The following is a 15,740-nucleotide window of genomic DNA, read 5'->3' as shown; positions in this document are numbered from 1 at the left end:
CTTGAGAAAACACAAAGTTGATGAGTTGATTTATCCATGTTTTAATATGCTCCTATTCATAGAGATTTTCGATGAATTCTGAGGCTTTTTAGGTAAGGTAGAATCTGCAATCTTTGACCCAGTTTGTTTGCTGGCTTCCATGGCAGCAATATGCTGTGTTTTCCGCCAACTGGCAACCTGTGGTGTTGAAATACTATTGGGTAAACTAGCAGAATGCATTATTGCACAGATCAAAACAAAAACAGACATTCCGACATGGAACACAAATTTCAAAGTAAAAGAACTGGCTGTAGCATTGTTTTTTCAGTTTCATACATATCTGCAAGCATTTTATGGTATGTTTGTGCTTTAGTAAATGAAAAACTTGGAATACAGCACATGCATATGTGCTCTAGTATGTAAGAACTAGCCTATGATTGAATCCTGAAATAAAGCAAAAATAGATTATATAAGAATTTGTCCTTAGATGCCATGTCCATAATTTATAGGAAAAATAATTAGGAATAAGTTATTACTCAATCAACTGCGTCTGCGTGACATCATTAGCTGACGTGATTGAACGACAAATTTGCTTCAAAGCAGTTTCGGTGACTATTATTGTTAATTGTGCATAATATTAAATTGATTTTTAAAATGTTTAATCTTAATACACATTTATATTTTCACAATTTATATTAAATATATGTACATAAAGTATATTGATAAATATTATAGTAAGACTTTTTTTAAGTTTAGGGTCTAATTTACACTATAAACTATGACTTTTGCTTCAATGAACTCCTACAGTTTATTAATTAGTAAGGCAAGCATTAAGTTTAGGTATTGGGTAGAGTAAAATAATGAAGAATATGGTCATGTAGAATAAGTCATTAATATGTGTTTTATAAGTTTAAACACACACACACACCAAAGCAAGCAAAAAAAAAAAAAAGTATACTGCAAATCATGCAAGGAATAAAAACACAGCAAGCCCCAATACATTTTTAATCGTTTAATTAGGACTAAAGCAAGCATCTTTATACATGAAATACATGTATGCTGCTAGTGGACACAACTGAAGCAGTCCATTGATATACAGTATATAGGCATAATATATTTATAACAAATATATTCTCAACTATATTAGTAATCATTATTCACATTCAGCAAGTACAGTTATATTATTTCAAAGCAGGAATATTACATTAGTCACAGAGAAGAGAGCACCTTCATTTACTAGTAGTACACTAAACACATTTAATGTAATACAATACCAAGAAAAATTATTTCCAGTATTTCCAGTATATTTAAAAGTATCAAAAATAAAAAATAAAACAACAACACTGTAAAACAATGGAATAGATTTCCACGGAATGTTCATGGAATTGCTGAGAGTATGGAAAATGTTTATAAATGTTTGGGGGCGAAACATGTTTGACAAGTGATAGCCGAACGCACAGCAAACTCCACAGCGACTATCAATAAATAAGGATTTTGTAGCTTTCCTTACGTCTGCAATCCTAGACCAGGCATGTTCTGTCAGCAAAACGGAGCAGATATGGGGCATATGGTGGCACAAGGGTGGGCATGAGGTGAAACAGACCCGTCCCTGCTTGTCTGAAGCGGAAATAAGGACCGATTTATTTCAAGCGATCTGCACAACTGCTTGCCATCTGCACCACTATACCAAATGAATTCAATTTGAAAGAAAAGGAGTCTTTTAAAGGGCCAGTCCACCCTTTTGAATTTCATTAGGTCTAGCCTTACACTACAGCCAGCTTATATAAAAAAAGCATTGTTCAAGTCTGTAGTGCATAGTTTCCTTTAGGAAACCAAGTAAGGGGTCCTCACTGAGGTCAAACGGATTTACTCACAGCTTAAACATGTAGCAAACCCAGATTACATTACCTGAACCAAAGAGACCCAAGATTTTGTGCACAAAATGCACAAAATCCCCCCTCGAAAAAACAAGACACCTTGCAGCCCCACCAAAAAAAATATGACTCATAAAAAAGTACATCAACACTAGCTTGTAAGGCTTCTCTGTTGTAAACAACTGCTGAAATAACATTACTAGCACAAAATGATTTTAAAATGATTAAAATGCAGCACATTTTCTAGCTTTTGTTGCAAGCGGTTGCAGCATATCCTCTCTCAATGTCACCAAAAAAGTATTTTCTGGATAGTGGCTTGTTCTGCGAAACTTGTTGATAAATGTCTCCGGGATATGCTGCATAGCACGTATAAATGCATCATCAGTACACGTCAAACAGCTTGATTCTGATCCATCATAAATCAATATTTGCTTTTTTTGTGTTAATATCCCACACAAACATACATATATATACACATATATATATATATATATATATATAAATATATATATATATATATTTTTATATGCCCAGAATTCTTCCCTTTACTCAATGCAAATATTATATATGATCTAATAATGTAATATAATGAGGATATCTGAATATCATGTCATTGAAACGGTCTCGCTGGCTTTCAAAACTTCAAACAACAAACAAACGCAGCTTTTTCATATGTACAAAGTGTTCTGATGATAAATTTATTGGGTTTGGAACGTGATGGAGGAATCTCTCATGGGCAATGCCTACAGCGACAGTCCCTGGATGTGTAGATGGGACACATGAAGAAATAAATTGTTAGATGTTTTTGGGGACGACAAAGATAAAGCTTTATACAAAAGAATGGCTCAAAGAATGAAGATGAGCTTCAGTTGTTGATGAAAACTTTTCACAACTTGATATAAGGCATACCGAAAGAGAGACCAAACGTGTCATTGGGAAGGGGGCATCTAGCGTAGCACACAACATGCACCTGCATATACAGAATCGAATATATACAGTATATATATGTAAAAATATACAGAACTCTTTTTGGCCAGAGAGCTACATAAGCTTCAATTCAAATCTACACTCAGTAGACAACAGAGTGTAGTTCTGGACAGTATAATATACTATACAAATACAGCAGATGTGATGATAGGATATCATTCAAAAATACAAATATAGTTCCAGACTGGGGGGAAAACAAAAAAAAAGTTTAATTGACTGTGTTACGGCAACATTTTGTCATTTAGGTACCAGATGGTTCCATCAAGAAAACAGTTGGTTTGACCCAAGAAGTCGGTATTCCTACGGGACAAATGGCTTAACCTTAAATCCACAACATTCAGTAACATATCAGCGACTCGTACAGATATGAGCATAAATAGTGTGATTTTAAAGCCTCAAAACAAACATGGCCAGATTTCCCTACACCTTTAATGAGGTTAAAGTGACATTGTATCAAAATACGAGATGAAAACATATGGGGTTGACATATCTGGTAAATTAAGATAACAGATTTGGGAATTGTTTGCCAGTTCGGTCTCTTGGGAATAACACTCGGTGGACGCAATGACAGAAGCAAATAAAATGTCCCTTTAAGATCCAAGTTGGAATTTCATAAAATGGCACTCTCAACTTTCTACTCAAGAGGAACCCAGTTACACTTTTGAGGAAGCATGGCGTGTACAGATTCAATCGGTTCCAGTGGGTAGCTGAGTTTGAGCAGGTGCAGAAAAGCTTTGATGTTTGAAAGCTCTATAAACTCCTTCAGATTTTCCAATAGTGTCCAGGGAATCTGAACCCTTCAAAGGAGGCTCAGAAGCGCCGGACCTTCAGGAGTTCAGATGTACCTCACTCAGGTTGTTCAGAAGTTTTGGAGCTCAGGCAGGTTCTTGTAGAGGTCTAAGGAGTCTGGATTTGAGAAGGCCCCTCGCTGAGTGACGTCCTTACCCGCGATCACCTGCTTTACTGCAACTTCAACCTTCTTTCCGCTAATAGTGTACTAAAGGCAAAGGAAGTATAAAGTCAATCAGACGGAAAAGGGCAGAAAACAAAGCAGAGGTGAAAGAATGGTTACAAAGTAAACCAAATCGTAACCGTACTCACTGGGATGTCTTTGGTTTCCAATATCAATGCTGGTACGTGTCGGGCAGAGAGAGCTACTCTGATAGCGCTGCGGATCTTCCCCACTAGCTCTTGACTGAAGCTCTTATTGGGTCCCATCTTCAAGAACAGAATCACCCTCTCCTCTCCGTCATTGTTGTACTGAGGGACACAAAGACTGTCGGACACTTCTTCGAAGGCTTCCACTGGAAGAAGAGAGGGCATAACAAGGGACTTACATGTGATAATTATTTTCATGTTATGGCTGATAATCTACAAAAGGTATATTTAAAAATTCAATATTTTTTTAATAAATTTAAAATAAATTGTTGACAAAGCGACACGTGAATTTGGCATCACGACAATATAATGTACAGTCTGAAATATGAATATTTACTTTCAGATTTGTTAAAGATCAGTTTTATTAAACTCTTGAGTTTTCTTAAATATGATCTTTAAGGGCACATTAGATGACAACGTAAAAATATGTGAAATGAGCAAGCAATATGAAATATTTAATAATCGTCCAATATGCACCTGACATTGACCAATAAAATACATTAGTGAAACACATATTAATATACCGGTCAAAATATATACCGGTATATAAAATATATTCTTGAGTACCAGCATATTATAATAAGTACTGAAGGATCATGAAGACTGGAGTAATGCTGAAAAATCAGCTTTGTATCACAGGAAATTACATTTTAAAATATATCAAAATCCTAAACAGTCTTTTTCAATTTTAAAAATATAATTTTTTTAGTTTTTAAATAAAAAAAATGCAACCTTAATAAAGCATAAAACAAAAACGTTTTGACACCAAACCTTTGAACGGTGGCATATATTAACTCAAACTGGAGGTTTCAAACTGGGGTCCGGGGACAGACAGAAGGTTCTAAGAGGTCCCCAGAAAAATACACAGAATAAACAAAAAATTGATACTTTTGGAGAGAGGGAGAGGGAGAGGGAGAGGGAGAGGGAGAGGGAGAGGGAGAGGGAGAGGGAGAGAGAGAGAGAGAGAGAGAGAGAGAGAGAGAGAGAGAGAGAGAGAGAGAGAGAGAGAGAGAGAGAGAGAGAGAGAGAGCGAGAGAGAGAGAGAGAGCGAGCGAGAGAGGCAGATCTTCCCTCATGAAAGGTTTATCATATTTGGGGGTCCTTGGCATCATAAAGTTTGAAAAGCCCTGTATTAATAAATATCTCTTATGGTATCAATATATCTTCTATTTTGAAAAAAAGATTTGATGGATATCAACATACACAATAATCTACCATAAATAAAACTACTAATTTAGTCAGGTTCAAACCAGCTCAAATTAGTCTACTTGTTTCAGGAAAAAAAAAGTGTGAAATTTATTGCTCACCAATGTTATAAATTTCTGAGCTCCCAAACCGAACCCCATTAGGATTTAAAGTTCCATCACTGAAAATACAAACAGAACAATAGTGCTTTTTAGCATATCATTTAGGAGCATAATTAAATCTCAGAGTATTACCACACAATAACAGCATTATTATAAGAATCCAAGCAGTAACGGGAGAAGATAATCAAAATCTGCAATACAACAAAGCAAAACAAAGTGAAACTTACCTTCTCCCCAGCATGACGACTCCTCCCGTTTTTGGATTGATCTTACAGTAGTCACCATGGGCCCAGACTCCTGAATGAGGAAGTGCAGACACAAATAAAACACATAGAGAAGGATGAACAAATGGCTACAGAAAGAAGCATCTACAGTGTCTCTAAACAGATGTCTGACCGCTGACGGCCTGAGAACGCTAATTAAGCTCAACTGCCCTGATTGGCCTTTTCCTATTTCTCCAAACTGACAGCAATAAGGCTTCAAGTGGATTTTTCTCGTGCTAACAAAAGCTGGCAGTTTCTTTCTTTCCCCCCTTTTGCCCTCAGAAATCATTTAATCAATACAACGGAAAAGCTGCAGCCTCTTCAGAACAAGCTGAAGTGGCACGTTTGTTTCCTAAATCAAAGGGACGGCATGTTTGTTTTCTAAATCAGTCAGAAAACGCACTTCCCTGTGACCACTTCTCAACTTAAGAGCTTTGAAGGAAGGTAGCAGAGTGGATCTGTGAGCCTCTGTAGGCAATGGCTGCTTGAAGCAATGCATTCTGGAATGATGCCTTAAAATGCTGTCTATGAAGGCTGCTCACTAGGTTTTGAAATGGATATAGAGTAAGACTGTAACAGTTCTAATTCCTCACGGTTTTGTTTGGGTTTTTATAACAGTTTTAGGGTCACCGTTTCAGTAAGGTTCAGTATGTGCTTTGTTCAGGGGAAAAAGGACTACTGTCAAACAACAATAATGCCCTGTGACCTTCTATCCCTTTCGGACCTCAAAAGCAGCAATTTTAAAAATATTTCTGCACGTGCTCCTTCCTATTATGGCAGTGGAAAACAACCATGGTAAAACAATGAAAAAATTATACAAAAGTATGACACAATGAGATGCGCACCATATATGGAAAGTGTATATGGAAGGCATACTATAAGGTTTTGCGATAAAAAACAAAACAATTATTCAGTAAAAAAAACTGAGCTCAGCCGTTACTCTGTGCACATTCCTGTAATGACTAGTACAACTGTCAGCATGCACGGCTAACATGCTCACGCACGGTTGTCATGGCACCCAAGCTAAACACACACGCAAAATTTTGAGAAATCAAGCTCAAAAGAAAAAAACACCACTCTAGTCTTTTGTATAAGGTATATGATAAGAAATAATTCAATACTAATGAATAAAACCTCCTGAGGTGAATATTGTGTACCGGTTGTCGTGACAACAGTGCGTGAGCATGAGCGCCACGCATGCTGATGGTTTGTACTAGTCATTACAGGAGCACAGAGTAACAGCCAACCTCAGTGTTTTGACAGAATAATAGTTTATTTCTCCCAAAACCTTATACTATGCCTCCTGGACAATTTCCATATATGGCGCGCGTCTCATTGTATCCTTGAGTCATACTTTTGTATAATTTGTCTATTGTTTTACCATGGTCGCTATCCACTGCCATGATAGGAAGGAGCGCGGGCAGAACTATTTTTAAAATTACTGCTTTTGAGGTCTGAAAGAATATAGAAGGACATAGGGCATTGAATCAACTGCAGGGTGGGTAAAAGATGGCTTTAATTTAATTTTAGGGTGAACTATTTCTTTAAGAACACAGACAAGCAGGAATATTAGGCAGCTGTCACTTTAAGACATAATGCACAGATCCAGTACACCGATTCTAATACACAGGCTATGTCTTTCTTGACTGTTTACGTTCACTTAAGACATAATCTACTATGTTTGCCAAGATACTTGCCACAGCTTTTTTCCCACACAAATTTTCTCACAGCTCTTGCACTTTAATGTTTAAATTGGCAAGGCTTTAATTAGTTTGGTTTAAACACAGCTAGCAATGTGCACTCACGCGCTATCAACACTCAGGTGATGACGGCGTAAATGACTTGTCATATTAGAGCATACGGCTCTCCTATTGAAAGTTTACAAAGACTTTTTTATATCATCACTGTTGTAACAATAGTTAAACCATGGTGCAAGTGCGTGCCGAATAGTGGGTGGAGTCAACTGTTACACCTCTAATATAGAGCTGTCGTCATGTGAAGGGATACCTGGGAAGGTGGAAAAGTAGGCTTTGTGGTATTTGCTGCCATTCTCGTCGTTCCAGAAATGAGTGGGTTGGCAAGGGATGGGCTTCAAACACACCAGCTCGCCGCTCACTCCCCAAACAGGCTTACCTGAAAAACACACCAAACATAATAGGGTTATTAAAGCTACAAAGGCAGTGTTTTTTTACCATGGTTAATTGGTAAAGGTAAAACACAATAGAGTTTAATCACAATTATTCTCCCAGTTAATGTAATTCATTGGCATTATTGTAGGTGGCATTGTATTATATAAAGCGTGTATATATATTTACAATTACAAAATATATATTATTCAAATATCTAGATTATCTACTGTTTTCTATTTTAATATATTAAAATGTAATTTATTCCTGTGAAGGCAAAACTACATCTTCATCAGCCATTACTCTAGTCTTCATTTCCACATGATCCTTCAAAAATCCTCCTAATCAAATGCTGATTTGGTGCCGTGATTCACATAACTTTATATGTGATTCCAATCGAACCAACTTTCAGAAGTCAGCATCAAACTTTCTTCCCGTTTTTTCTTCCCTATTGTGATGTACACATCCAAATGTACACATCCAATAAAAAAGGTCATCTATATCTTGAGCCTAAAAATCAACGATGAACATGAGCTATATCTCACCTTCACAGCTCCAGGACTCCACAGCCATACCCAGATTTCGGGCCTGAATTTCTCCTCTGTAAACGGGCACAGTCATGTTCTGACCCATAAAGCATGAAATGATGTCTGTGCCACCTGAGGAAACACTAAAGATGTTAATATACAACTTTTAAAGGTGATCAAAATGTTCAAGGCAAGAACATCTTGTAGGTTTGAGGAGAAATTCAAAGACGGAGACGGATCTACCATATTTCACAATATAGGAAAGGCACTCCTAGCAAGAGGGACTGATGGGATGTTTTCATTAATGCAAACTTGTTGGCAGAGTTTTCTGGTAGCTTTGTTCTCCTGCCTTTATTTATATAGACTGCAATTTCTATACTGCAGCCCTTCCTTATTGATTTGTTTATCAGACATGAACAAAAGGAACAAGCTGAACAAAAGGTGCTCAAATATCTGTTTGCTCCAACAAACTTGGGTCTTTCTTTGGGAATGAAACTGGTCCACATGATACAAAAAAAAGCTTGTGTATCTCTCAGCGTGCCTTAAAGGATCTTTTTGGTGGCCAAAACAACTGAAGAAATAAGCCAATTTATTATTTAAAAAATTAACTACATAAATTTCCATATATATATATATTTATATATATATATATATATATATATATATATATATATATATATATATATATATATATATATATATATATATATATATATATATATATATATATATATATATATATATATATACACACACACACACATACATATACGGAAATTTTAATTTAAATGGTATATATATATATATATTTATTTTTTTTATTTTTTATTTTTAATATTATCTTGTGATATGAAGTGCATGGACACATTTTAAAAACTTAAATGACACAAACTTATGCTTGTGCAGCTAAAAGCGTTTGCATTCTAGTATTTCTGTAGCGTAAGGCCTATATATAATGAGTCACCCCATATAAAGACAACATGTGTGAGCATCTCAGATGCTCATTCATTATAATTCCAGCACAGAGAAAGGTGGAGAGAGAGAAAGAGAAAAGGGAGACACTGATATTTGATACTGCAATCCAAAAGAAAAGCGAGACAATCAATACCTCAAAAAATAATGAGGTTTCGTGGAGAAAAATGGAGAGGAGATGTCAAACATACACCTCTGTAGATAAAAATAGGTCTCAGTAATTGACAAAAGTAATGATTGTAAAGTCAGATTATAAAAGAGACAGAAAGTAGGAGAGAAATTATCAACAACAACAAAAAGACAGAGAATGGTAGCTGGAACAATACATTTATGTGTGTTTATGTGTGTATGTGACAGATGGTGGGCGATATAGGGGGGTTTATTGGATTCAGGTGATTCTGGGTGGCTGAAAGTGTTAAAGTTTCCTGCCAGCTGCCCCTCTGCACTCAGGAGTCTGGCTGGCACACTGACAGGAGCGGCGGGAAACAAGCCCTGTCACATATGCTCTGCTTGACATTGGGGTCAAGGTCAAATCTGCCTCGGGTTGGCAGAAGTCACATATCTAAGGGGAGGAAGGAGAAGCGCTGATCCTGGACAAAGCAAATGGGTTCTCAATATTTCAGAGGGGCAATAGGCTATCTGAGCTCAGGACTGAAGACAAGCATCGTGTATCTGAGCTGCTGTTTTCCAGCAGGCATTTTTAGGTAGCCTGACATTTCAAAAACCTCTGGAGTCAAGAAACGTCAGTCAAAGCCTTTTACCGAAACATTATGAGGCTCATGAGCTCTGCAAATATGTCAGAATTCAATGAGATTGCTGTCATGGTATCAAATATGAACCAAATGGCATATCAAAAAGCCTTCATGGCAGACATGCTCAAAAATGTCTTCTGAATGCATCAAAATCTCTCTCTCTCGCTTAAGATTAATCAATTACAGTGTAAAACGTTATAAACATTTACCACGGTAACCGTTAATGCTGCAACTTCTGTTCAGTGAAGTGGTCATATAGCCATGCTAATGACCATCAAGGGCCGAATGCAAAAACTAAAAATAACATAGCTGCATAACTTCATCTCAAATGATTCATGCAGGAACAAGCACTGCACACAAGAAGTTAAACAACAAATAGCTCTGAAAGGTTCAATCTGAATAACACGACTGTAGCAGGCTGCCGCTGACCTGCCATGAGAGCATAGCTCATCTGGTGAAACCGCAGGGAGAAACTGGGCACAGGTGGTGTGTGAGAGAAACATGCTGCGAGACCCCAGCCACAAACACACACTCATGCACACAAAATCAGCAGTCCACCACAGCTGTTAACGCTGATGCTAATTTGTTTCCACAGGGCCCTGCAGGCATGAGATCACACTGCGAAACACACACACACCATACTATCAAGAAGAGCTGGAGTGCTTGGAAGGAAAGTGAAGAGTGGGCTGATCGGGATGGGATGGGATGGGATGGGATGGGATGGGATGGGATGGGATGGGATGGGATGGGATGGGATGGGATGGGATGGGATGGGATGGGATGGGATGGGATGGGATGGGATGGGATGGGATGGGATGGGATGGGATGGGATGGGATGGGAAGACAAATGCAGAGAGAGATAGAAAGAAAAAAGAAAGAAAAGAGCATGCAGGAAAGAAAGAAGGAAGAGAAGAAAGGGACAAAAAAATGGAAAAAAGCCAGGTAATTGAAGGAATGAAGGGGAAAATGTGATACAATTTCAATGGAGATCCCACCTGATATGGATCCCAGCAGCATATTGTTCTTAATACAGCTGTACACGTACTCGTAGCTCTGAGGCTTCAGCGGAGACCCTGTAGACAGGAGTGTGTGAAGTGTCTGCAGGTTGTGTGTGTTTGCTGCAAATGGACAAGTAAAACAAAATGTATTAGCGAATAGATTAAACAAGCATTGTTTTCTAAAAAAGAAGATTAACAATAATGGCCACTTCTATTTAAATTCAGATCGAGTTCCCTACATTTCCATTCCATAACTACTAACAGCAGTTATATAGAACAACCATACATACAGTATAACGTATATTTACAGAATACCATACAGCGTATTTATGCAACCTCATAAACATTTTATATTTCATTTAAAAAAAGTAATTTGGTTTTTAATAGGCTACGAATTCTAAAATTATAAACAGTCCGGAAGCAAAGCTCAGCTCGATGTCATTTATTCAGACGGATCGTAGTCTGAAGGCAGATGGGCACAGCTCACAGTGATCAGAATTATGAACTACATTAAACTGTGCTGAAATGTATGCAGGCAACATGCCAGGCCACCTGTCTGGGGTCCTGTGTAGAGAGGGTCTCTCGCCCCGGTTATCAGAGCCCATGCCACACCCCACAGGCTAACAGGTGTCGCTCTGAAATGTCAAGCAGCCAAAGGGAACAGCAGAGGGCCAGGAAGCAAGTCTCTGACCCCCGACACACACAGTCCTCTGAACCACACACGCTAAACAAATAAATCCCCCAAATCCTCAAACACACCAAGAGCTTCATCTTTAAAAACGACATGAATTGGCATTTAAAAAGCATTTAAAAAGGTAGGGTAGGACATTTTGGAGAGACTAGCAATGGCAAGCTAGCTTTGCAAGCATGAGGACCCATGCACCCTCCCTTCAGTGCTCTCCAAAGACAACACAGATTTAAATGTTCCGGTCTGATTTAGTCAAATGTTGAATAAACAATCGAATCGTTGTCATTTAGTAATGAGATTGTGTGGACTCATCGTTTTTGAGCCATTTTTTATTAAACTTTAATTTACCCATTTTAAATTAGCTATAGGAGGCTGGTATAGTCTGTATATTCAACTACCTCAATGACAAACCTTCTTCAGTCTGTCTAATGGTTGTAAACAGTCATTGGGTCCGTCAGACTGGAAACATTCTGGCGGTAATTTGAACAAAAATATTTAAGACAATTTAATACTTTTTAAAGCCTTTTATTAGAAAAACTTTAAGACTTTAAGGACACTTGGCCACCCTGTACATCTCTGCATAGCCTTATTATGCAACGCGCTGATGAGCAGGGTGTGCAGGGTTATCAAGATACATAGGTTGACAATGATATTTGAATTTTAAAATAGGGGTCTCTTGGAAAAAAAAGGTTGGGAACCACTGATCATGATTCAAGACTGTTGACAAAAATGGCCTTAAACTTGTGACCACGCCTCACAGATGCATATGAATGGTCAAACACACTATAAAGTAGTGTCATAAATGATGACCAGTGAGACAAAACAGAAGAAAAAACAACAACTGTGCATTAGGCCTTAATAAACCTGTGCATTAATAAACCTGCCATTTTTATTATATCATTATCATTTACCAAATAACATTATTGACTAAAAAGCTTGAAGTAAAGTTTAATTGAGAAACACTTGATGACAGCTACATGTATTTTTTAGTAATATTTATATTAATATTTAACTCTTTAAAATAAAGAAGAGTGCTCAACAGCATATTCATTTTGCTACAGTATCAAAATATTAAAAAATATGACTGCTATATATTGTATAGTGACAACAATATTATTAGAGAAAAAAAATGGAAAAAAGAATGACAATCAATCTGCAACTCACCTGGTTTCAGATTTCTCTCCTCCAACACAGACAGCCATTTCGCTCCAGTCCCAAAAATTGTGATTCTGTAAGCAAACGATAAAAAAAATAGAAAAAGATGGATGTTAACAATTGAGTGCACTTTTAAATGTATAAAAGACAAAATGGCTCTCTTACAGCTTGCAAAATAAAACTACAATTTAGGAGGTACAATAACATCCTTAAAGAACCTGAGATACGCGTTACCTCTGGTTGGGAAATCGCTGCACTAGGCCACATCTCAGACAAACATTAAAAAACCTCATTTCCACAGCAATCTAGATTTCCCCACTTTAGAACAAAGAGCAAAACACTTTCAGTGTCAATGAGGTGGAATTGATCTAAATGGCCTGTTGACCTACAGAGGCCTCGGTCAGCCATCTCTTGATGGAATCACTCACGGTCAGAAATCAGGGGTGGAGGTCATGGCAGTGTAATATCTGAAGAGCACAGACAAGCTTAAATGCTGTCAACATGGTTGTTAGTGTAATCTCCATTTGTCCAGCACAGTGTTTCACCATGTTTACAGCAGAATTAGAGTTAGACTTTCTACTGTAAAGGTTGTATAATATATGAAACATATTTCATACAACCATTTTTATACTACAAAATATATAGAATTAGAGTTAAATAGACTTTCTACTGTAAAGGTTGTATAATATATACAGCCTATTATTTAATGAAATCAAAGCAGAACTGTAACTGTAAAAAAATTGAAAAATGTCTATCAAAATCACAACTATGACAACATATACCTACATATATACACATACCCACATATATATTATACATACATATACATATACACATACACACTCACACACACACAAATCAACAGCATTATATGGACGAGCAAGAACTTGACATTTTGAAGGGCATACGACATTTGAATAATACTAGGGTGAGTAAATGATGAGTTATCCCTTTAAGTACATAGCAACTACTCATTTTACATTCAAATAAGCTAACCAATCAAAACAGAGGGAACTTGCATACGTTTTGCATAGTGCCAAGTCAGTAAAACACTTAATTTTAGGGGTCTAAAAAGTTGATTATAGTCAGGTAAAACTAAACTTGGTTTGTTTAAATAGCATTACAAGTAGACTTCCTCTATGTTTTAAGGGCATTCCACATTTAAAAAAAAGTTGTATATGCGCAAAATAGCAGCTGCACATAAATGTAATTAAGTATCAATCTAAACTCATTTGTCATTCTCTGATTTTCTCTCACTAGTTTCCTAAAAGAGACGTCCCTTGTGTAGATAGATGTCATGACAACGTCCAGCTTGCATGTGATCGGTGGCAGCTGGCAAGGCCTGGTTAGTAATGGGTCATTTACAATGTAGGAAGAGCATTCGATACAAAATGATTTGGAACGTGATTTCACAAGCAAGATTTCAGTCAGGCAGGTGGAAAAAGGGAAAACTTGCCAGTGCCAATCTAATGATATGACCATCCACTGATTTGTTCCTTCTGTTTATGACATGATGATCCTCTGATCTACTACAGTCCATCCACTGAATTTATGACAGGACTGTTCATTTTTCTAACGAGTCGTGCTCGTCTAAATATTCAGACAGTTCATTTCTTACAAGCTATGGCTACTTGAACGTTATTATGGCCCCATCTGCACATGGAAAAATTACAACTGGTAAATAAGTCTGTAAACTCGCTTTGTTGCAGTTTTAGAAGTAAAATTAAAGTAAATCTAATTCATTTAAACTCCTTTTACAATGTATGTGTAGACCAAATCTTAACCTTTTATTGACTAGATAACTGCGTTATTGGTGAAGGATCGGAGCTGGTAACCAACAAGTTGGAAGTTCAGAGGGGAGATCCATCAACTGTCAACAATGAATCGGCGTGTCGTTTCTCAAGGTGTCACCAAGGCAATCCCTTTAAACTCAGGGGTGTCCGAACTCTGTCCCGGAGGGCCACTGAATATGATGCCTATCACAGCATCCATATATAAGGTCCATCTGTATTATTAACAGCTATCGCGTTGCTCAGGAGCTTCTGAGGCCTTCTGATTCCCCTTTGAATCAGACTCATTTCTAAAAATGTTGTACATTAAATTATTGCTGGTTCTGTTTACCCTAGGGGGGGTTATCACTGCTCTCCCTGCTCTTTTCCATGCTAGGTTACATGGATGGGCAGGGAGTTCTTGCCTATAAAACAAAAACATACTGCCAATCCGAACTGTATGCTACATGTCAATCATCTTTTACAAAGTGGTCCTGACAGAACTGAACTTTGGAAACTAGCATGTATAAACCTTACTTAAACAATGTAATCAATTATGAAGGAATTTACACCTGTATGATATTACACTATGCCCACATTGGACTAGCAGTTTGACAAATGGATGGGTAGATGGATGATTTAACTGCAGGCGCCAACTTCTGGTGAGACGTGGAAATTGATTCGGCATGATCCTCACTATGGATTATGGGTAATCTCAAACCGTTGAGTGTATATCAGTTGTACATTCGTTATTGCAGTGCATTATGGGATTGAATATAATGTCCACTATAGTTTCGGACACCACTACAAATGGCTGTGCCCTGAAATAGTGCCATATTTAAGGCTATAGAGGGCTATTTCAGAGACATGGCGCTTAAACACTGCAGGAAGGTGACTTGCAGGATCCGGATTTGGTACCTCTGATTTGTATCTTGACTGCAACATAAAAAGGATTACACCAGTGCAGTTAAGGAAACCAAAATAATAAATACAATAAGATATATACATTTGTGGCAGGGGGGGGGGCGTGGTTCAGCGAGGTCTGCAGCGGGAGAGAGAGCCGCGGGACGAGCGGTAAGTGAATGGGTTGGACGCAGATTGATAACAACTGTATCTCGTTTCAGTAATGGGCGCGGGGAGAATATAAAATGCCCGGGGAAACGGAAGCAGACGAGAGAGAGACGG

The 15,740-nt window shown here is 37.6% G+C and overlaps 1 protein-coding gene across 1 annotated transcript in view; it reads right to left on the bottom strand.

Annotated features, from left to right (window-relative positions):
* Positions 1–978: 978 nt before the first annotated feature.
* aacs (acetoacetyl-CoA synthetase) overlaps positions 979–15,740 on the bottom strand; it is a 45,928-nt gene continuing 31,166 nt past the window's right edge. Inside the window, exons 11-18 of the mRNA XM_067439360.1 lie at positions 12,796–12,860; positions 10,941–11,063; positions 8,240–8,353; positions 7,576–7,701; positions 5,533–5,602; positions 5,306–5,364; positions 3,942–4,144; positions 979–3,837 (exon numbers count right to left, since the gene is read on the bottom strand). Coding sequence (XP_067295461.1) covers positions 3,700–3,837; positions 3,942–4,144; positions 5,306–5,364; positions 5,533–5,602; positions 7,576–7,701; positions 8,240–8,353; positions 10,941–11,063; positions 12,796–12,860 — 898 coding nt within the window. The 3' untranslated portion in view covers positions 979–3,699. The remainder of the gene's footprint in view (positions 3,838–3,941; positions 4,145–5,305; positions 5,365–5,532; positions 5,603–7,575; positions 7,702–8,239; positions 8,354–10,940; positions 11,064–12,795; positions 12,861–15,740) is intronic.

This window comes from Pseudorasbora parva, chromosome 3 (assembly GCF_024679245.1).
Source record: "Pseudorasbora parva isolate DD20220531a chromosome 3, ASM2467924v1, whole genome shotgun sequence".
In the NCBI taxonomy this organism is placed as follows: domain Eukaryota; kingdom Metazoa; phylum Chordata; class Actinopteri; order Cypriniformes; family Gobionidae; genus Pseudorasbora; species Pseudorasbora parva.
Note: the sequence above shows the minus strand (reverse complement) of the source record. Positions and strands in the feature narration are given on the sequence as shown.